The sequence below is a fragment of the Aspergillus welwitschiae genome, assembly GCF_003344945.1.
Source record: "Aspergillus welwitschiae strain CBS 139.54b unplaced genomic scaffold BDQ94scaffold_28, whole genome shotgun sequence".
In the NCBI taxonomy this organism is placed as follows: domain Eukaryota; kingdom Fungi; phylum Ascomycota; class Eurotiomycetes; order Eurotiales; family Aspergillaceae; genus Aspergillus; species Aspergillus welwitschiae.
In genome coordinates, this window is record NW_020798722.1 from 1 (window position 1) to 20847 (window position 20847).

Here is a 20847-nt window from a genome sequence, read left to right on the forward strand (position 1 = left end):
TTTTTTTTTTTTTTTTCTTCATGTCTTCAAACATCCCCTCATTGCTCATTCCATGCTGATAATTGCTTTTTTTTTCTTATGGCCAGATCATCGACCTGATCCCACTTTGGGTCAATTTGGAGGGGCAACACGAGCGGGATGACGATGACGATGCTGGGACCAGTTCCGACGGTCCATCTGCTAAAATTATTGTCTTTCGATGCGAATGTTTCTGTTATATTAAAAACCACTGGCCCTACGGAATAGCCCGGTCTGTGGGTTCTTTGTTTGATCGTTGCGACTTCTAAATTGCTTCCTGCGCCTCAGGCTATTACTATTATTATGTATTATCGAGTTAGCACCTACTACTGGATACTACTTAGCACTAACAAACAGCGCTACAACGGCCCGTCATCGTGTGTGTCTCTACTGCACCACAGCCTTCTCCGGTAACAAGCTCCCGTTGTTGGGCTCGCCGTTTTCTTTCCCTTCCCTATCATCCATCGCTTGGGGGCCTCTTTTCTTTTTCTTTTCTTTTCTTTGCGCTTACCCGCTCACAGGTTGTTGACTGTTGAACTGGTCGTTCTTAGTAGAGGATCAGACCTCTGGCTAGTTGGGAGTATCCCGAGATCGACAGTGGCAGTGTCTTTCTGGATACCGGCTATGAGTCCCTAAGACCACAACGTGTCCGTTACTTTTTCTTTTCCTTTTCCTTTTTTTTTTTTTTTTTTTTTTTTTTCCTATCTCCTCGTCTTAATTAGGCTTTATTTCTATTTTTTCTTTTATTTTTATATTTATTATTATTTTATTTCATTTTTTCTTCTACGACTTGCCCAGGAATTAACGAAAAAATTCTTGGTAAATCCATGGGCCACGAGGTCCCACTCAGGAAAAGGGCGGAACGGCTGAGCTTCCCAGAGGCTGGGACGGAAGAACGGTTGAGAGTAATTAAGAAGGGGATTTTAACTATGGTTCTGACTTCTGACGTTCGTCGGTACGGAGAGCAACTCCGTGCTTAAATTCTGACCTGCAGCTGAGGTTCCTTAGGCCTTGACTAGCCTTTTTCTAGTTTGTAATCCTTGAGGCGGAATTGACATGGATCAGGTTGTTCTGGGCAGGACTGGCATCTGGTCTTGGCCGGGCTTGGTTGGCAGTCCTCGTCTTCCAGTTCAGCCTGGAACCGCCGTGGTTCGCTGATGATCATCACGGCAACTCCTGGCAGTCCAACTGTTAGCTAGTCTGTCTACAGTAAGCCTGTCCTTTCCTTTCCCCCCTCCCCATTCTCCATCCATGGATGGGGCCCTGAGAGTCGTCAAAGCCGAGTGGCTTTCCACTTTCCTCTCCCACCACACCCCCCCCTCTTCGCATCTACCCATCAGGTTGCTACTTTGGGTTGGTTGGCGTGTCCCAGTAGGACGCAGTAATGACGGAGACATGGGAAAGTCAAAGCCGCCGTTACCACCTGGTTGATGGGGCCTTCACCGGCTTGATTGGATGTTGAAGCGGATCGTTTTTACTATTCTTAATTCTCTTCACCGATGCTGATGGAGTCCGTGGGTTGCTGAAATCCCCTCCCCCCCTGAGTGTGATGGAGACGAATGTGAATTTGGGGATGTGTTTCCTGAAACGTCGTCGGAGGCGCATTTGCCCTCGGGCCGTACAGTTCGATAGTCTCAAGCAGAGTGGTTGGCTGTCGGACAGTAACCTGCGCGCGCCACGATTGCCGGACCCCTAGTAGTACTAAGTACTACTAGTCAGTCAGCCCCTCTGATTGACTTGGATGAGCAGGGTGCTACATAACTTTACAAAGCATACGTACATGTCTCCGAGAGCAGAAGAATGTGCAAGGGGAGAACAAGACATTCATTCATTCATTCATCAGCAGCAGCAGCAGCAGCAGCATTGTTATTATTGGTTACTACTGTCTAATACTACTTTGTACCATCCGTACCAGGCGAGCAGTTCAGCATCGTTCTGACGATCTACTCGGAATCCCGCCTCCGGACAGAGCCTATTGGCCGAGCCACATGGACGCACGAGGCAGCAACCGTGGTCAAGTTCCACCGCAAATCCTGCATGTTACGCGATGGGGAATAATAATGATAATGCCTCTTTCTGTCTTTGGTTCTGTCTCTGTCAATTGAGCCGGTGAGCTGCCTTTTGCTGCTTGTTGCTGCTGTTGCTGCTGCTGGCTGACGATGACTTTGGGTCACCGTGGCGGAGTTGGAGTCTGACGAGTGACGCCAGCTTCGGACGAAACACGGAGAAAACCGCCCGGTGGTTGGCCAGAGCGAAAAATCCCCGGCCCATCGTTTTTTAATTTTTTTTTTTTATTTCTTTATTTTTCTAAATCTGATCTATTTTCTCCTACGGATGAAGAGAGCGAGAGAGATCGGTTCGCCTAGAACTTGGTTATGATTGCCATTCTTCGGCCTTTGCCATATTCTTGCTCCTGCTGAATGTAGTTTAGTATTCGGGCTCTGCTGGGAGGTTTTTAGAATTTTTTTTTTTCCCTTCTAATACCCCTCTTTCCCTTTTCCTCACTGTTGGCCGGTTAATCTTATCCTTTTTAGCTCTTCAGAATTTTCGCTTGGCGCCTTTTGCAACGCAATTCATTTGTCTTTGAGAGGCTTTTTTGAGGCTTGTGTGGTCACCGTATCACTTGCCATCCACCTCCGTCAGCCTGGCCCGTGGACTAGCTTTAGCCGTCAGATTCCTGAACCAATGAGGTGGCGTATGTTCCTTCTCCCCAGCAGTCACCATTCAACCGTCGACTCGGGCGAGAGACTATCATCAAGTAGTCAAACTTGGCATCCCTCTCCCAGTATCTAGTGCTGTGTCTGTGTGTTTTTGTGTGCGCGCGGCATCCATCAAGGCTCGGGCTCCTGACGGTCATGTCGATCCAACAATTAAACGGAAGGACAAATAGTGGAAACAGGGTCCAATTGCTTGTCGCACTGATAATCAGCAGGCGCTCCCTCGGAAATGTCTTAATCCAGCAAGTGATCGTACTGTAGTTGTTGTGTTCCGAGTGGCTAGCTGACGAGGATAATGTTTGGTTAGGCACCATTCTACTAAATTTCCCTTTCGGCTCGCGGATTCCGGAGAACACATTAACTGACGCATCTACCTGGTACCTACATATTCAAGGAAGCACGAGGACTAGCTCCGAGTCACGATGACCGTCGACCGAGCGCCGACTATGGCCGCCGTGTGCCTGCGCAGGACCAGAGAGGACTTGGGCGGGGTGGGCACGAGCTCTAGCCGCATCATGGATCCAGCTGCATGCTGCTGTTTCTATCCACTGGACACACACACACACACGCACACACAAATGTTGCCCTGTCTGCTACGGAAATGATATCCCCAGCCAATCTAGTGGGCGAGGTCGCACAGACGGACAACATCCGCATTCCTCGCCGGAGCAGGTTACGCATTCCCCCCTGTCTTGTGCCGTGGGCTAGAAGCCTGCTTTCTCTTTTCGGCCCCTCATGCTTCATTCTCATGATTTATCATGATTAGTTGATTGTGATGATTATTTCTATTATTTTCGCTCTGCTTCTGGGCCTATCGACTCGGACATAACATCGCTCAGGCCTATCCCTGTGTGTAGGGCCAGGCGAGGTGCACAGCCCGGTAATGCTACTAATGGGATTATCAAAGCACAGTAAGATGTTGTGAGTTGCCATTGTCGCGGAAGGATTCGTTTCTTGACGCCTGCGGGTTGGTTGCATGACGGCCCGTTGGCTGGAAGCTCGGCTCAGGAACCTGGACAGCTCTAGCTGGGCATCTAGGCTCGTGTCGAGATGATGCTGATGGGCTTGGGTCCCCGCATCAGCATCAGCCAGTTGTGCTCAGATGCCTGATGGTGAGCCTAGGCTCCGGTGTTGATATCATTGGACACGACAGTATTTTTTTTATTCCTTTTGATTCTCATACTTTTACGGAGGGGATGTCTAATATCCACCGAAATTACTATCATGGGCTCAACCGCCGGTGTTGAACAAGGAGATTAAGAGGCCGTGACTAAGGATGACTAGCGACTGCAAGTCTGGTAAGGCCGGAGAGGTGGTGGCATGTAACGTAGCCGGGCCGGATATTCTAACCGAGATCTCTAACGATGCGACGATACGGTTAGACCGTTAGAGCCCGTCCTGGAGATGACCGGAAATTAAATCAGCACCAGCATCATCATCCACCATGATAAGACAAGCCACCTGAGGGGTAAGTAGATACTCAAGACCAATAAGCTATACACAAGGAATTAATACATCTTTCCCCTATGACCTATAACAAGATGATTAAAAAATGAAGTGGAGAGTGATGGCCAGTGATGGCCAAGATGGTCATGATCTCTTCCCAATCCGTCTCCGAGACCCCGAGGGGCTGTCATGTCAGCCAGTCGCACTTTCCGGTGAGCTAACGTTAGCAGCCAGTCAAAAGGCATAGAAAAGGGCGCAGATTCCGACAGCCGGACGGGAAAGGATCCCTTTGGAGTATGGCTACTTGGCTAGATACGATACTCATGCTAATGTGCTAATGTGGTCCGGTTTGGAGACAACACCGGGTAACTGACCGGATGAGTATTATTGGGTGAATGGCAAGTTCTCTGCTACCAGCGCACAATCAATCAGTCAATCAATTCCCAGGGTCCGGTGCCCCCCCCCCTCTCCCCTCCCCTCCCTCCCCATGTGGACGGTCCTTCCCGTGACAGTCTGCCGCTGCACCCCATCCTGTAACCATCTCTGGGTGAGATAGTCGTAGATAGATAGATGGATAGATGGTGGTATCATCTATTCCCGATTCCCCTCCTGCGCACGCGCTGATTTTTCTTTTTATTTAGTTAGTCTGGTTTCCCTGTTGCATCCCACGGCAAGAGGCTTGGCTGGCTAGCTGCCTGGCCAGACCGACCCTGCGTCGCTTCTAATTATCCCGTATTTTTTTTTTTTTTTTCCCCAAATGCTAATGCTGAAGGGGCGGTGTCATGAGGGGTTTACCTACTAAGTAAATAACCACCCACTAAGTGACTAACGTATACTAATCTCCCTCAATGCCTCCCTCCTCCTTCCAGCGGCTATCTAACTTCCCGGATGTCAGCCCAGGAATACTATCCGTCCATACAAGCCCATCCGTCGCAACCCCCAATTCGGTGAGTTCCGGTCACCGGGACTAACCTTCTAGTTACTAGTACTACCCACACACATCAACAAGGGTCTCTCTCTCTCTCTCTCTCTCTCACACACACCCTCCTGTTTCATCCTTTCTACCCTTCTCCTTCCGCACCCGTCTCTACGTATCTTTTTGTTCGGCCCTCGGCACCACTTCGGTCGGCCCAAGGCCCAATGATGAATGAATGAATGAATGACCGTGAGTGAGCTAAGGAGCACGACCGGTCCACGTGGGCCATGCATTGACCCTCTGTGCTTGGACCAGTGGTATTGTCTGATTTATGACCCCCCATAGTAGGAGTCGTAATCTCATCTGTCTGGGTTTGGAGATGTGAGGTCATCTCAAGTTGATCTCGATCGATCAGTAGTCAATAAGGAAACTGTAAACGAGGGTATTTATCGTATACTCAAAGGATAGTAATTGAAATGGGAAGTAAGCTCGAGTGAACCCATTGAAAATTAAAACTTCGTATATAGTAGGTAATAGTTATGTTATACCAACACATCGCGATATTCTTCTACCACCTACTGTAAGAATCTTGCGAGATCACTACACAGTAAATACTAGTAGTAGTCCTATATAGACAGAATCGATCTCACCGGGTCAATGCTTACCACGAATCGAGCAACAATTCCCCCGGAGAAAGAAGACGAAGTCAATTAGCAACTTTACTTGTTCAATGTTATTTTCACGATATTGGTTCGGGACAGTAGTATAAGCCTGTGTAATCCAGCAGCACTAAGTAGACATAGACATGTGGTCGGCAATCTCCATCTAGCTATCTAAGCGATGCTCGTACATTTCATCAAGGGACATGCGCTAGCTGAGAGGCAACTCTCTCTCTCGGATAGTCTTTCTCCGGGGGCCAGTGCTTAGCACGATACTCTATCGTCCAGCATCATGATGATGAATTCGACCAATCAATGCAGCAACAATCAACAAGGGAGAATACATCCATTCATGAGTATCCTATCCGTCCGGGTGAGAGCATTTCCACTGCAATAATGGAACATGGTATATACCAAATGATAATTCTACAGTCCAATCTAATATTACTATGTATGATGTACGAATGCAGCGCCAGGTTTTACTACACTAATGAATCCATTCATGCACCTCCGGCTTACTTATTTAAACCTATACTTCGTACAATGGCACGGAATTAAGCAAAGCAATATGATAATCGTACGCACCTCGGACATATACAGCATCCTCCGGAGGAAGTCAAATTCCAAAAAGGACTCTCTACATTAGTATATAGTACGGAGTACTATATCCCATATTCTTCGCTAGATAGTGAATACTAAGTGGATAGTGGATAGTGTCGTGCTTCGCCTCGGCTATGACGATAACTAAGGAAAACTAGCTAGTCAGTCAGTTAGCGAGGATGGACTGGATTTGACTGGTCTACGGAGTAAGTCTTTTTTTCACTTGATGGCTAAGTTAGTTAGTTGGTTAGTTATTTAGTTACTATCTAGCTAGATGATTAATATTGACGAGTAATAACTAACTAACGTTAATCTCTCATGCTGACAAGCTAAGGATATCTCATCAAATGGACATCTCCACGATGGGTACCGGATAGCCCCCGAAGTGTGATCGGAGGTGATTCCGATAGCTGGTCCGGAGCATTGCCGTTAGACTACTAGACCATTTGGATTCGGACTTGAGGGAATATTGAGGGGCGGAGGGGGATGGTCTGCTGACTTGTCGTTGATTATTGTTCTTTTCTTTTCGTATTGATTAATTTATTTTTTGGGTACTAGTTAATTGCTAGTTATATCGGAGGGTATGTGCTCTACATCGGAATGTCCGATGGTCACATGAGTAGTAGTGATACTATACAGAGTAGAGATGAGATATAATCATCATCCATTAATTAGTACGAAGTGACATGGTAGTAATTCGATTGCCATATCATGACTATAGTTAGTTACTCCTAATTTGTTATTCAGCACTCAGAGCCAGAACAAGAAAATAAGCAGACAGAATATGCAGAGAAACACCCAACTCCCCCCAATGCCATCATCCATCCATCCATCCATTCATCCCCCAACATCTACCATCAACCAACAGAACACACTTATAATCAACAGCTAACAGAAATAGAAACTAGAATAGAAAATTAAACCTTAACCCCCTCCCACCCCTTCACAATCACCTCCACAATCCTCTTCACCCCCTCAATCTCCTCCTCAGCCATCACCCCCATCGTCGCAGGCTCAATACTCCCACCCACATAAACAGGGGTCTTCAACCTCCTCGCAAGAATCTTCGCGATCCGGGCCGTGTATTCCACACTTCCGGGGACGGAGTAGATTGTTGTTGATATCACATTTTTAGGATCCATTCTCTGTGTGTTTTTCTTATATCAGATTATATCCCATATACTTATACTATGATTATACATGATGGACCTTATAATATGCATGTGGTATATGTAAGAGGGTAAGTTGAAACAGCAAAGGCATGGATGGAATAGTAATATCAACTAGCCGATGGATTGAAACAAGATACAGGGATGATATATTGGATGTTAAATGAAAAGAAGAAGAGGGGATACGTACATCCGGCATCGCATACACAAAACTCCCCATCGGCTTGATACTGCCCGCTGCATCGCCCGGCGTCGACGAGGTCAGAAACACCGTCGTGCAGGTTTGGTGTCGTGTGAGGTGGATGTGGGCGGTCGTGTGGGGGGTGTAGGGGAGGGGGAGGGAGAGTTCTTTGATTTCTGTGGTCATTTTCTATTCTCTTCTCCTTTTTTTTCTTTATTCTCTGAGGTAAGGTCGTCTGTTATGTGGTGTAGAGTATAGTGTGTTTGTTTGTGGTTTGAGCTTGATAGCCGGTTCGAGGTTTGTTGGTGGTTTGGTTTGCATCTTGCATCACCGCTTTGAAGGTCCGGATCTTCCCCCCGCCAAAAGTCACGGAGTTTCTTGTGCGGGTCCCCCGCTACAACTTTTCTACTCTTGGTTTACCACCATTCTTTCTGTAACTACAGTAGGTTTCTGAACGTAGGTAAGTACATTCTGTTGCTGCTGCTGTCTGGATAGAGTAATGGGTTTGGTGTTATTGTATTTTGGACTATTGTGCATGCTAACTGCTACAAAGTACTGCAATGGACGAGCACGAGCCAGATGAAATCCGCAGCTGGTCTGGCGATTTCGACCCCCTGGCCGATAATGCCGAGCGTCGTGTGCTCTTTGCTGCTTTTGATTCTTTCAGGTGAGTCATTTTGTTACGTGCCCTTGGGTCGCCTTGCTTAAACACAACCCGTGGTAACCCGCTGGCATGTCATCTACGTTGCTAAACATCGCTCAGGCAATATCGGAGAACGGCGCACATGAACACCACTCACCGTCGTCGTCAGGCCTTTTATGCCCTGCCCTCTGCACACTGGCAGATGCTGGCCGAGCCGCCCTTCTCCATCCTCGACAACTTCAACCGCGTGGACGACGCCATCGATGTGAATGCCGACATCGCAGATGCCATTCTGACCACCGGTCTCTCGTCGTTCGGGCTCTCTGAGAACCCTGATCCCAGTGACCCGCGTCAGAACTGGCACGGGACGGCCACCCAGTCCGATGTCAACAAGGCGCACTCCACCCTGAGACAGTTCTACCGCGACTGGAGCCATGAAGGCCAAGCAGAGCGAGATGTCTGCTACGGCCCTGTTCTGTCCGACTTGCAAGAAGAGTTCGGCGCGCGCATTGGCTCCTCCGAAGATGAGGACGAAGTCAGGGTGTTGGTTCCTGGCGCCGGTCTGGGGAGACTGGTGTTTGAGATCTGTCGGCAAGGGTTCGCCGCGGAAGGGAACGAGATCTCCTATCATCAGTTGCTGGCGAGTAGCTGGATCCTGAACCACACGCTCGGCCCTCAGAAACACGCGCTGCATCCCTTTGCGCTGCATTTCTCGAACCTTCTGTCCCGGGAGCAACAGCTGCAAGAGGTCAAGATCCCGGATCAGCATCCGGGTACGGCCATGGTGGAAGCCCAGGCGAACTCGGCGCCATTTGGGCGGATGAGCATGTCGGCTGCCGACTTTACCGTGCTATACACCAACCCCAGCAATAAGGAGGTGTTTGATGCCGTGGCGACGGTGTTTTTCATCGACACGGCGCCGAACCTCATCCGATACATCGAGGCGATCCGACACTGCCTCAAGCCCAACGGCGTCTGGATCAACGTGGGACCGTTATTGTGGCATTTCGAGGACGGGAGCAACCGCAGTCAGCACGGAGGCAGTGACGAGGGCCACGGTGACCAGGGGATTGGGGAGCCCGGGAATGTGGAGCTGACGGAGGCAGAAGTGTTTTGCCTCGTGGAGCGAATGGGCTTTGCGATCGAGAAGCGCGAGGCGCCGGACAGGCGACCCATGTGTGGGTATATCCAGGACCCGGACAGTATGTTGCAGCCATTGTATCGGCCGTCGCATTGGGTAGCACGGAAACGGGCCGTATAAAAGTGATATTCAATGTGTATAATTTTTTCACCTTTTTCCTTGTAGATAGATAATGGTAGTGATGAGGATGATGATGATTTAAACAGACCGACCGGTGTCGGTCGGTAGTTGACTAGTAAGTAAGCAAGCAAGCAAAGAAGAGCTGTGGGATGTGGGATGTGGGATGTGTCATGAAAGATACCATACCGAAATAAAACCAGATCGGCGATACGGGCACAGATTTTCAGCCGCAGACACGAAACAAAGAAGCAGAAGAAAACAGTGACAGACAGACGGACAGACAGACAGACAGACAGACAGACGGACAAGGCTGGCGAAGGCTTAGCGGGCGTGGCTGAACCCGCCGGTTCCTTGGGGCCATTCCTTGGTGTGTCCACTCCGTCCATGGGAGGCTGGATGGAGTTCCCTCAGGTACTAAGTTAACTAAGTTCACTAACGGGGGAAAAGAGAGATGAGTGGAGTGGACGGCCAAACAAAGGACCGTCCGGGCAGATGCAGATCCACCCACAACAGAAAACGGAACGGGATCAACTGCCAACAGTTCAGGTAGATAGAAGGGGATCATCGGGTGTCAAATCTGTAGTTCAAAGTACTGTGGACGGTAGACGAGGAGGCTGGGGGAGGGGATTGATAGTCGGGATGATCGCACAAGGATGACTTCCTCCCACTGTAATCAGGTGTTTCTAAAGCAGATGGTGGCTGATGAAGCGAGGGAATCAAATCAATCATCGGGCGTAATTCAGATTCTCTTTCTCGGAAGGGATCCTTACGCCGAGGCCAAACTGGGGTTCAGGTTCAGTATCAGACCATACCTTACCGTATGGTATCATTCTTCCAGTGATCCATCAAGAATAGAATCAGGCTGAGACAGAATCAAGTCAACCATTCATTTTGCCAGACTTTGGTCTGTCGAGATAAATACTACTTGTATTGTTCTATCTTTATTTTCTTTTTTTAAGATCGCATCCAGACTCAGAGAGACAGACAGACCCTGAGAGTTAGTAAGTAGTAAGTAGTCGGAGAATTTGGGGGATGGGAATCCAGGGTGACATCCTGTCGGGCGTTATCGCGACACTCCATCATTCCAGAGCACGGATTCCCTGCCATCAAATCAATCCAAATCTCACCTCATAAGCACTGGTTAGTGAGTTAACTTAGTTAGCTGGGCGTTAAGTTAGTTGTGGTCGCTTTCTCTTCTTTCTTCCTTCCACCACCACTACCACCCCCTTTCGAGGCTGAATCTTCCCGATCCTTGACATTTCATCTCATCGCATCGCATCTGTTGAATCAGCCTCTGCCTGCATTTCTCCCCCGCAATCAATTTGGTGACAAGATAGTAAACTTTGGTGGTGTTTTGTTGATTGATTTCCCCTTCCCTTTCCCTTCCCCGCCCAATCCAACAACTTCAAACTTGCTGCTCCTCCTCTTCCTCCGACTCCGCCTCAATCGACCCTCGCCCGCTTTCCTGCCCTTCCCATTCCATTCCTTTTGGGGGGGAAGAGTCACTCCCTTCTCTTGTCCCTCGTTTTACCTGCTGCTGCCTTACCCATCTGACCCGCTTACTCTCTCTCTCTCTCTCACTCTCTACCTCCCTCCATTCTTTCCCTTCCCTCTTCCTTCCTCTCCTCTCTCTCTCTCCTCTTTCCCTCCCCTCCTTCCCTTCTTTTCCATCTGCATTCTCCCCCCTCCCTCCGTGCATCATCGGTCTCCCATATCGACCTGATGAGCTCACGGTTGAACTTCAAATCGTTCACCTTCGGGACGAAGCGCAACAAGAACCATTCGCCTGTGCAGCACAGCCAACCTGTGAACGCTCCTTCTACCAACACTCTCGTCGCCGCTCCCTCCTCGGCCACCTCGCCCAGCTCTCCTCCCTCCGGTCACAGTTCTTCCACCACTAGCCTCCCCATGAACAATCAGAATACCTTGGGGCGCCCCCCGAGCTACACCTACAACACCGCCGGCCGGCCCACCAGTCCTCTACCTCCAGGCCAGCCCATGCCTCACCATCCTCCGCCGTTGAACACCAACCTACCTTATCCTCAGTCCTCCATGGCCCCCATGGGCGCTCCCCCCGGCTACGGGTTACAACAGCAGCTCGGCGCCGGCATGGCTCCCGGCCTTCACCAACCCCAGTACGGCGTGCGGAACCCCGCCGTCGAAGTCGAAGGTGCCGGCCGCAGTAAGGCCCAGTTGATCGTGGGAATCGATTTTGGCACGACATTCTCCGGTGTGGCTTTTGCATTCGCGACCAACAACGAGGCGAGAGAGGACATCATCACAGAGTGGCCTGGCGCAGGCACTCATACCAAACAAAAGGTGCCGAGAAGCAACCCCCCCTTCATTTCCGCCAGATGACCAGCTTACTAACCAGAGTCATTGCTTGGCTCGTCTAGATCCCGACCGTTCTGTACTACGATCAGTACCAAAAGGTGGTGGGTTGGGGCCCGGATATTGCTGATGCTTTGGCCCCCACCGGATACCCGAAGCAAGGGGTACAGAAGGTCGAGTGGTTCAAGCTTCAGCTGATGCTCTCCGGGAACACGTACATTGACCCCATCAACCTGCCGCCTTTGCCCCCGGGCAAGTCGGAGATCGATGTCGCCGCCGACTACCTCTTTAAGCTGCGACAGGCCATGCGGGCCCAGCTCCAGAAGACCTTGGGTGAAGTGTTTACCCGTGAAGAGCGGAACATCCGTTACTACATCACCGTACCTGCCATTTGGAACGATGCTGGAAAGGCAGCAACACGAGCAGCCGCCCTCCAGGCCGGCTTCCTGAGAGACGAGAATGACAATCGCCTAACCTTGGTATCCGAACCGGAGGCAGCCGCGCTATTTTGTGCAAAGACCGGTCTCCTGAACCTCAAGATCGGTGACGCCATCCTGATTGTCGACTGTGGAGGTGGTACGGTCGACTTGATTGCGTACGAAGTCGAAGAAGAGCAACCGTTCAGCGTCGCGGAATGCACCGCTGGCTCTGGAGACTCGTGTGGTTCCACTGCGCTCAACCGGAACTTCAGCAACATCCTCCGTGCGAAGATTCGGAAGATGAAATTGCCGGATGGTTCCCGTACGGCCGGCAAGGTCTATGCCAAATGTATCATGGACTTCGAGAACCGTATCAAGGCCGATTTCCGCAACAACGGCCAAAAATGGGCAGTGGATGTCGGAATCGAAGCAGACTTCCCCGACGCAGGCATCGAGGAGGGCTACATGACGTTCACGAATGAGGAGATCTTGCAATGCTTCGAGCCCGTCGTGAATAGAATTCTCGAGCTGGTGCGCAATCAGATCATAGCGATTCAAGCGCAGAACAGGTCACTTCAGGTTTGTACCCGCCATCTCCGTCCTCCCAGCTGCATTGGAAAACTAACCAAGATTGCAGAACGTCCTTGTCGTTGGTGGCTTCGGTGCCTCGGAGTATCTTTTCCAGCAGATCAAACTCCACGTCCCTCCTCAATATCAGTCCAAGGTAGTCCGGCCGATGGACTCGGTCGCTGCCATCGTCAAAGGTGCCGTGACTGCCGGAATCACCGAGCGGGTGATTACGCACCGTGTAGCACGACGCCATTACTTGATGGCCACGCTGCAACCCTTCAAGGAGGGTTATCATCCGGAGCAATACCGTGTCCCTAGTCTTGACGGCCGCGACCGATGCAAGTACACAAGGCAAATCTTTGTGCAGAAAGGCGAGCGGGTGAAAATCGGCGAGCCTGTCAAGGTGAGCTTTTTCCGGCAGGTTGCGCCGGGAGCGACCCTCATGTACGAGGATATCCTGTACGCGTGCGATGAGGATGTTTGTCCAGAGTACACCAAGGATCCACGTAAGTTGCATTTCGGACTGGCTGCCTTGCTCATGGGGTGCTAACGTTGAATGCAGGTATCAAGGAAGTTGTCACACTCACCTCCGATCTGTCCCGTAAGAACCTAGAGACCGATTTCGAGCGCATGGACACACCCCAGGGTACTTTTTACCGAGTGTACTTTGACATCTACCTCACGCTAGACGGTAGCGAGTTCAGCGCAGAGCTTGTCTGTCAGGGCGAAGTGATGGGTCGGTGCCGGGCCAAGTTTAGGTAGACAACGCCCTGCTTGGATTAGGCAGGCAGGCAGAAGAGGAGCGCCCCTGTATGGAAGGTCCGAGGAAAAGAACCGACTGAGAGTACAAATCGGGTTGAATGCGGAAGTCCCAACTTTTGTGATACACCAATGATGATCAGCACTGCACTGGGAGGGCGTTTAATATGCTTGAGCTTGCGTCCGTGTGGACGATTTTTGGAGATTACCATTTTGTTGCGAGCCCCCACCGATTTTTGGGGCCAATTGTCTGTGTTTTCTTATTCCCCTGGATACCTCTTTCGATGAGCTTTTGATGATTTCTATTTAATCCTATAATGGAAAAACTATCCATGATGATTCCTTCCACCGCCGCTGTCAGAAGTCGGGACCTGACCATCTTCCGGGCCGACTACTAGACAGGTCAATAATTACCGTCCAGCTGCATATACTCAATATTAGGGACTACATGATTGGTTATCAAATTGTCCGGCATTGAGTTATTTTTTCATCAAGCTTACATTATCGGGAACTTAGGTATGGAGTATTGTGGTAATTATTGGGCACCATTTATGAACGATCATACTATAGGCATTTCCATAACCCATACGGAGGAACTGGAGTAACTACTACCATTTTAGGCAAAGACTGCTCTGTCAAATCGGACTCCCTCTCGTGCTCTCTACAGTAGGAAACCACGATAAGCCACGTAGTTCTCACAAAGAGACGGATAACATAGACGTGTGCGTCATGCACGTCTGACGCTGGTGGCTGATTTAGGATGATAATAAACAAGGCATCCATATAATCCGTATTGAACAAATGAAGCCGTCATAACTACTGTATGTAGCAATTGTGGGGGGTGCTTATTGGACGCATTGATGGATAGTATGTATTGGGGATATTGGAGACGACCATTTCTTGCCTTATCATACGCATCCAATTGTAGACGGACGCGTTCGACCACTTGGGGTGAACTGGGATCGGAATGGTTGCTAGAGCCACGTGGGTGCGCTGGGAGCCTGGGATGTGATGCGAAGGTCGTAGCCGATAGATATCTGTTCTTACTTGAATGGGGATATCCTAGAGGAACTGAGAGCCGAGGGAAACGTTGCTATGCTTACAAGGGCTCTTCAGCAAGACGTAAGCAGCACTTTAAACCTGAATGGTCACTCCATGGCACTGGGGTATCCAGTTGTCGTCGCAGTAGACCTTGTCCCGCGCTTTCGAGCGCACCGGGTCGAAGAATGTCCATCTCTTGCCCCTTCAGGCCAAGAACGGCCACTTTGTCCAACCGACCTGGAGGGAAAGGCTCCCGGCCATCAAGACCCCAGGTGAAGCCCGGTTCGTCGGGGTGCAGCTCGTTCCACACATCTACCAGACCGTTCGCGGCCACGAGACTGTCATCCTCCGGGAGGACAGGGTTGAAGTCTCCTGCAACGAAGCCATGCCCAGCACAACGGAGACTATTCGCAACGATGGCGAGCTGCCGCGGACGACGACTTGGCTGAAGAGCAAGAGAGTCCAGATGCACGTTGACCAAACGGACACGGGTAGCAAACGGTGGCATGAAGACATCGCAGCAGAGAGCGTCTCGCTCAAACTTACTTGGATATTTAACTCGCCAGACTGGTCCGATACATGCTTTGTCTGGTTCCTGACTGTCTCTACCGAAACTGAGTTTGGATAAGAGTATCACGGTCATGAATACGTGACCTCCATAGTTGCTGAGGTTTCCCTCGTTAGAGTACCAATTCTCACGAATCCAGGGATCATTGAGGAGGTAGAACAGTGCTGCCTTAGGAATTTCTTGGAAGAAGAGTATGTTAGGTGGGGGAGTTTGACTGCGTATGGTGGAAATGATGCCGGCCATACGATCATCGGGAAACTTGGCGAAGGCATCTACATTCCAAGTTACAAGATTAAGTGCAGGATTCTTCAGTTTCGCTTTGTCCGAGGCTGGCATTGTGCTCTCATCGCATGTCACTGGGGTAGAGGACGGAAGTAAGCTCCAACAGTTGGCGAGTGCATCGAAGGAGTACCATTCTTGAAAGGTTGGCGGGGCATCCGCATCACCAGGTAGCGGAGGGGACTGCATGGGACCTTCTGCTGAGGAAGTCATTGTTGTACTGTGCAGAGACACGCTTCTCACGATCTGCCTAGATACCCAATGAGGAGGGGTGGGGAGGCTTGGTGATAAGCCTGCAGTGGCAGTTTTTGTTGGATCCGAGGATGAAACAACGAGGGGGGGTGACACAGCTGGGGCGAAGTGCTTGCTTGCTCCCTGGGATGAGGACGAGGGGAAGAAAGAAGGCGGAGGGGAAGATGCGTTGCGATGGACGTTGGAGCGAGCCTCCTTGCAATCACATGATGCAGGGGTCATTCACCAGCTGGATCACATGATGGCCACCAAATCGCTCAAACAGGAAGGCCACCGCATCCACGTTTTCACTTTGCTGCGAGGAGACCCTCCAAACCTGTCTGTCGGGCGTCTCTCCCCTTCGTGGCAGCGTCTGTGTTTCGTCGGCTCAATCGATTTCATCATCTTACTAAGATCAAGGCAGCGCCCTGTTCAGCTGCCTTGAGAAAGCCAAGGCCACTAGAGCCCCAGTCAGCAACGGCGGCAGCAAACCCTGGCCATCTGGACTAGTCTACGCCTTGCTCTCTACGAAACGAGACACGCCCCCCGATCTAAGCCCGAGTGGTAGCCGGTTTTGTACTTCTGGTCCCAGAGGCTGGGTAAGACGCCTTGACACAAGTACGAACATCTTACCGTGCAAGCTGCCTTTTAGGGCGACCGGCCAGTGGCTTATCAGTTACCTAGACCGGTGTAGACCTAGAACTAAGTCTCATTGCCATGCGGAGAATCGTGGAGAACCACCATGGTAGGACCGGCATAGCCGTCCGTGCACGGTGAGTCGATCCTCTTGGGACTTGGACCCAACTTTGGCCTAGTCGAGTCCCACAGCACGGAATTGCAGCTTCCTCGTCCACTCCGATGGCGTGGTCCAGAAAGAGGAGCCCTCTACTTAGTAGTAGGCTCCCCAAGACTCAGACTAGGCCTGAGCTGAGTCAATCCGTCGCTACGGAGTAATGCCGTATGGCCCGCCGAGTGTCTTGCAAATCCCTCTTCAATCATTCGACGATCACTGACGAAAGGTGGGTTGCCGCACCGTGCACCGGTGTATTTCTGAGGCCTAGAGAGTCTAGACATGAGTTTTGGCCTGTGCTGTATGAACTAAGATAGTAGGCTGTGCCGGAAGGCAGACGACTTTGGGTCCGCAAGCCAGTCAGTCCACTTAGAGCGTCGTCAAGTCAAGGCAGTAGACACTAAGAACTCTCCACTGTCTGATTATTGCTATCGACGGGCTGGCGTGGGAAAAAGCAAGCTGGGGCAATGAATGTCCTATTCGGTCCGAGAGCCCGCTGTGTCTCGGAGGATTTGATACTCTCGGTGGGTGATTTTGGACAGACGTGACGAATGCAGAGTGAAGAGGAGAACCCGAAAAAAGAAAAAAAAGAAAATGCAAGAAAACAGGGTGATTAACCTTGATCTTCTGGCGGAGGAAATCTAAGATCGCCCCAACAATGATGGAAGGGGCGGACTAAGCAATCCCGAAAGAGTACGAGAGGAAGGGAAAAAAGGAAAAAAAGAAATCAGAGGAAAAAGAAATGAGAGGAAAAAGCAAAGAAACGCGGCATAAGCAACGCAAAAGATAAACCAAAAGAGGAAAAAGGAAAAAAAGACTCAAAAGCCAGCCAGATGAGACGAGTGGGATAAAAAAGACGCATTCTTTCTTGAGACACCGCCGTCTTGTTGCACATTGAGAGGAGCAAACGTAACGGACACTGATAATTAGTTCCCAATTAGACTGGACCTGCGGCAAGCGCGCTTTGCGCGAACTGGGGCGGTTGCAGCGCAAAACCCCAGATGGGCTCATTTAGCAAGAGTGGAGAAAAAAACAAAAAGAGCAGATTCTGGACTCGTGCCGGAGGTGGATCGCCCGTCAGGTTATTTCATAATTTTCCATCACGCTCACCCTGAGCATCAACTTACTATGGATGGATGCACGTCCCAACACAGTAAGTAGAATTCCACTAGCGGGTGAATAGCGTATAGTCTGCGCCAGAGGCCTGGCAGGACTGCAAGGACACCTCACAGTACGTCAGTGCCGACCTGGGGCTTTCTCTTAACGACTTAGCTCCAATATAGTGGCATCGCTGCGCCGGAGTCGACTGACCAGTCGCAGCAACTGGAATGACTAGAGTGCCAGCACGTCACTCGAAATAGATGGAGACCCAGCGGTGCCTTCTTCCTATCCCCAGCATGGCAGGCAGGTCCGTAGAATTTCATAGCCGCCTAAGAGGACGTCTATTTGCCATTACGCTGGGAGCTGATGACCCCCCTCCCACTCGGTGCCGAGAGGGAAGCCGGCCCACGCAGCATCCCACGCGCTTTCCTTCGGTCATCGTGCCCTCTGTTGCACAGGTGATGATGTATGATTTTCCTGCACTCCGGTCTAAAGATATGCTTGACTGGTCCTCCGAAGTGGTCCCAACATACCGGACTGCGCTATTTCTTTCTCATTTCGTAATGCCATCGAGTACGATGTACTTGTCCCAATGTCTCTGCGTCTGCCCCGGGCAAGAAAAAAAAAAGACGAATACCGCTGGGGCGGAACCGCAGGAACCTGTTAGACAGGGGCATCATTTCCCCTAGGATCCGATCGGGTTCAGCTCACGAGGTCTTCCAATGGGCGTGCGCACGGACGATATACGCGTGAGCTCCGCCTGACGATTCCATAGGAAGAATGGAAGTAGGGAGCGGTATTATTGTCTCTGTCACAACCCTTGCCCGACCTAGGACTCTTTCGTATGTGAGTAAGCGCGTTAACTTAGTGCCTTCCTATCCAGGCAAAACAAGACTAGTAGGCACCGGTACCGTCGCAATTGAAGTGACATTCAGCAGCTAGTACATGGGCCGGGCTGCGAATCCAGGGCGGAGACGGACCTGCGCATGGTTTGAGTTTCTCGTCCACATAGAGTTCACTCTCTGATGGATCCTCACCCCCGCGTTTACCACTAAGACCCAGTGGAGCTCGATTGAACTGAATGCTGAGAATTCAGTTGGATCATGTGGATGCTGTCAGGTTCCTTTTTTTTATTTTATTTTTTTTTTTCGGGGCGGCGAATTGCGGCTTTTGCGGGGAAAGACAGAACGTATCAGAACCCAACCCAGCTCCTTGAATCCGGAATGTAGTAGTCCCCTTGTAGCTAAATCGTCTGACCCTAATGATGATCTTTGAGACTATGGCTTACTCTCCTGATTATAATTGGAGCCATTGTCCTCTCCGGGAGCAGAGAGTTTCGCCATGTTGAATTCTCCCATTGCCCCCCTCCGATCAGACTTGCGACGTGGAGACCTGTATGCGTGAACAATAAAAAGCTTCATCGAAGATCCTCTTCTTTTCTTTTTCCCTTCCTTCATTTCCTTTTGTTGTGAACTTTCATCTCAAAAGCAATGAATACCCTATCATGTCTTGCGTTGTCGATTTTTCTTCTTTCTATCATCTTCACCAGATATCGAAAGAACCTGCCATCCTTATGGCGCACAAAACATGCCGAACCGGGTTGCAATGATCTTAAGAAAATGGCTCCTTACCCAGCCCAACCCATCAAGGGCAGGGAGAGATACCGAGTCATGATGGACGTCCGGAAATTGGACGTGGAAAACTGGCTCACCGTTGATAAGAACTATATGGACGAGCACGAGGTTAGAAGCCAATTGCTGGAGAAAGAGAAGAGCAAGGTCCTCCAATGCCTCCCTGAGTCATATGACGCATGTCTAGAGGCATTGGAAGAGGTAGTTGAATTCCTCTGCCAGCGATTCTCCAATGTTTTCGAACAAAAAAAGTGCGGTGACGAGACGACTGTGCACAACAAAATGACTGGAGAGACATTTTCCTTTGGAGGGAAGAACAAAGATGTCGATCCACTTGAGATAGCCGTCAGACTGACAATGGAGGATTTGAGTATTCTGATGAAAAACGAGGAGGACGAGTACTATCTGTTAGTCTTATGATCCTACTCTCACCTCCAAATCGACCGACTGACCGATATGAACAGGGCCGCCAGCGCAAGCCTTTTCCCCGTTGGCTGGACAGTTCAAGACCGCATTGGGTGGACCATCTCTAAGCTTCACAACCCGGTACCACTGTGGCATCAGCAGGTTGCCAATTCAGTCAGCAAGTAAGTACTCCGGCTGCTTGGGTTGGCAGTGAAGGCGAACAGCAGAAGCAAGGAGAGAGACTAACATTCTTACTCCAGATTCTTGGCTCGGCTCACGCCGGCATCACCCATGGAGAGATCCAACTACTTCGTCGAAGTGAAGCGGCCCGATGAAGATCTATTTGAGATCCTCTATCGTCCCACTTCTTTATCTGAGGAGAACCCGGATCCAACGCCACAGGATATTGTTATTCGTCGTGAGCGACAAACTTTCCGTCGACTTCCTCGTACCGGAGCACTCGTCTTTGGTGTCAAGACCATTTTGACAACTCTGGATGAGCTGCCAATGCAGGAATTGCAAAACCTTGCCAAGGAGATCAAGAGCTGGCCAGAATATGTTGGTGAATATAAAGGAAGAGAGGTCTGGGGCCCCAAGGCTCTAGAGTATTGTGAGAAGAAAAGCCAACTGTATCAACAAGACCCTGAAAAGATGGTGATGTAATGATGGAAGATTAACGAGGTTGGGAAGGAGGGAAGAAGGGAAGAAGGGGAAAGGCGGCGAAAGGGCGCCATCGCATGGGAGGCTTTCTGTTGCATTTTTTGCGTTCTGCATCGCTTCTTGCATTGGGCCATCTTACCGGATGGGCGGCTGTCTGATTGAAAAGTCTCCAGTCAAAGCATTGTTTCTTTATTGTCTGTATTATTCTGCATTTTCATAACGCCGTTGACGATCCTGCATGGTTGAGAAATCTTGTTGATATATTATAGTCATTCACCTGGGAGACTTCAGAACAGCCCGGAATGCACACTGTTAAGGTTTGCTTGTGAAATGGAGTATGATTGCCTCTAATCCAAAAGCCTAACATCTAGTAATACTAATGTATACCGTTGTACTATATGCAGTTCATTCCTGGGGTCAGTAGTGTGAACGTGCGGCAAGAGACCAACAGA

The 20847-nt window shown here is 50.2% G+C and overlaps 8 protein-coding genes across 8 annotated transcripts; 4 read left to right on the forward strand and 4 right to left on the reverse strand.

The window, feature by feature from the left end:
• Positions 1-38: 38 nt before the first annotated feature.
• BDQ94DRAFT_161111 (uncharacterized protein) lies at positions 39-2289 on the reverse strand (the record flags this gene model as incomplete). Its single annotated transcript, XM_026769323.1, has 8 exons — positions 39-65; positions 96-211; positions 385-472; positions 1161-1347; positions 1442-1558; positions 1608-1684; positions 1912-2051; positions 2193-2289. The coding sequence occupies 8 exons, from the start codon at positions 2287-2289 to the stop codon at positions 39-41; spliced, it is 849 nt and encodes a 282-aa protein (XP_026623629.1).
• Positions 2290-2637: 348 nt separating this feature from the next.
• BDQ94DRAFT_161112 (uncharacterized protein) lies at positions 2638-3668 on the reverse strand (the record flags this gene model as incomplete). The annotated part of the gene is made up of 5 exons (XM_026769324.1): positions 2638-2695; positions 2787-3109; positions 3218-3283; positions 3333-3473; positions 3561-3668. 5 exons carry the CDS (start codon positions 3666-3668, stop codon positions 2638-2640), a joined length of 696 nt encoding a protein of 231 aa, XP_026623630.1.
• Positions 3669-7021: 3353 nt separating this feature from the next.
• BDQ94DRAFT_148164 (proteasome assembly chaperone 4 family protein) lies at positions 7022-8064 on the reverse strand. The gene is made up of 2 exons (XM_026767146.1): positions 7716-8064; positions 7022-7501 (listed from the first exon to the last, which is right to left on the reverse strand). The coding sequence occupies exons 1-2, from the start codon at positions 7890-7892 to the stop codon at positions 7274-7276; spliced, it is 405 nt and encodes a 134-aa protein (XP_026623631.1). The 5' UTR covers positions 7893-8064; the 3' UTR covers positions 7022-7273.
• On the forward strand, positions 8050-9880 carry BDQ94DRAFT_148167 (N2227-like protein-domain-containing protein). Its single transcript, XM_026767147.1, has 4 exons — positions 8050-8166; positions 8260-8373; positions 8470-9680; positions 9792-9880. Exons 2-3 carry the CDS (start codon positions 8267-8269, stop codon positions 9608-9610), a joined length of 1248 nt encoding a protein of 415 aa, XP_026623632.1. The 5' UTR covers positions 8050-8166; positions 8260-8266; the 3' UTR covers positions 9611-9680; positions 9792-9880.
• A 1312-nt stretch (positions 9881-11192) lies between these two features.
• BDQ94DRAFT_148171 (Hsp70 family protein) lies at positions 11193-14028 on the forward strand. The gene is made up of 4 exons (XM_026767148.1): positions 11193-11929; positions 12007-12939; positions 12998-13436; positions 13493-14028. Exons 1-4 carry the CDS (start codon positions 11333-11335, stop codon positions 13690-13692), a joined length of 2169 nt encoding a protein of 722 aa, XP_026623633.1. The 5' UTR covers positions 11193-11332; the 3' UTR covers positions 13693-14028.
• A 225-nt stretch (positions 14029-14253) lies between these two features.
• BDQ94DRAFT_161115 (endonuclease/exonuclease/phosphatase family protein) lies at positions 14254-15790 on the reverse strand (the record flags this gene model as incomplete). The annotated part of the gene is made up of 4 exons (XM_026769325.1): positions 14254-14439; positions 14510-14634; positions 14674-14690; positions 14793-15790. 4 exons carry the CDS (start codon positions 15788-15790, stop codon positions 14254-14256), a joined length of 1326 nt encoding a protein of 441 aa, XP_026623634.1.
• A 2332-nt stretch (positions 15791-18122) lies between these two features.
• BDQ94DRAFT_148175 (uncharacterized protein) lies at positions 18123-18413 on the forward strand. Its single transcript, XM_026767149.1, has one exon. It carries the CDS (start codon positions 18161-18163, stop codon positions 18386-18388), a length of 228 nt encoding a protein of 75 aa, XP_026623635.1. The 5' UTR covers positions 18123-18160; the 3' UTR covers positions 18389-18413.
• Positions 18414-19009: 596 nt separating this feature from the next.
• On the forward strand, positions 19010-20742 carry BDQ94DRAFT_65591 (heme-dependent oxidative N-demethylase family protein). Its single transcript, XM_026776266.1, has 3 exons — positions 19010-19737; positions 19795-19917; positions 19996-20742. Exons 1-3 carry the CDS (start codon positions 19190-19192, stop codon positions 20396-20398), a joined length of 1074 nt encoding a protein of 357 aa, XP_026623636.1. The 5' UTR covers positions 19010-19189; the 3' UTR covers positions 20399-20742.
• The last annotated feature ends 105 nt before the right edge of the window (positions 20743-20847 follow it).

Excerpts from the sequence above, each read along its gene's own strand:
- BDQ94DRAFT_148164 (XM_026767146.1), bottom strand. The coding sequence starts at position 7,892 with ATGACCACAGAAATCAAAGAACTCTCCCTCCCCCTCCCCTACACCCCC. Across the intron at positions 7,502-7,715 it reads TTGTGTATGCGATGCCGGAT|AGAATGGATCCTAAAAATGT; the intron begins GTACGTATCCCC and ends AAAAACACACAG.
- BDQ94DRAFT_148167 (XM_026767147.1), top strand. The coding sequence starts at position 8,267 with ATGGACGAGCACGAGCCAGATGAAATCCGCAGCTGGTCTGGCGATTTC. Across the intron at positions 8,374-8,469 it reads GCTGCTTTTGATTCTTTCAG|GCAATATCGGAGAACGGCGC; the intron begins GTGAGTCATTTT and ends AACATCGCTCAG.
- BDQ94DRAFT_148171 (XM_026767148.1), top strand. The coding sequence starts at position 11,333 with ATGAGCTCACGGTTGAACTTCAAATCGTTCACCTTCGGGACGAAGCGC. Across the intron at positions 11,930-12,006 it reads GCACTCATACCAAACAAAAG|ATCCCGACCGTTCTGTACTA; the intron begins GTGCCGAGAAGC and ends TGGCTCGTCTAG. Across the intron at positions 12,940-12,997 it reads CGCAGAACAGGTCACTTCAG|AACGTCCTTGTCGTTGGTGG; the intron begins GTTTGTACCCGC and ends CCAAGATTGCAG.
- BDQ94DRAFT_148175 (XM_026767149.1), top strand. The coding sequence starts at position 18,161 with ATGATGTATGATTTTCCTGCACTCCGGTCTAAAGATATGCTTGACTGG.
- BDQ94DRAFT_65591 (XM_026776266.1), top strand. The coding sequence starts at position 19,190 with ATGAATACCCTATCATGTCTTGCGTTGTCGATTTTTCTTCTTTCTATC. Across the intron at positions 19,738-19,794 it reads GAGGAGGACGAGTACTATCT|GGCCGCCAGCGCAAGCCTTT; the intron begins GTTAGTCTTATG and ends CGATATGAACAG. Across the intron at positions 19,918-19,995 it reads GTTGCCAATTCAGTCAGCAA|ATTCTTGGCTCGGCTCACGC; the intron begins GTAAGTACTCCG and ends TTCTTACTCCAG.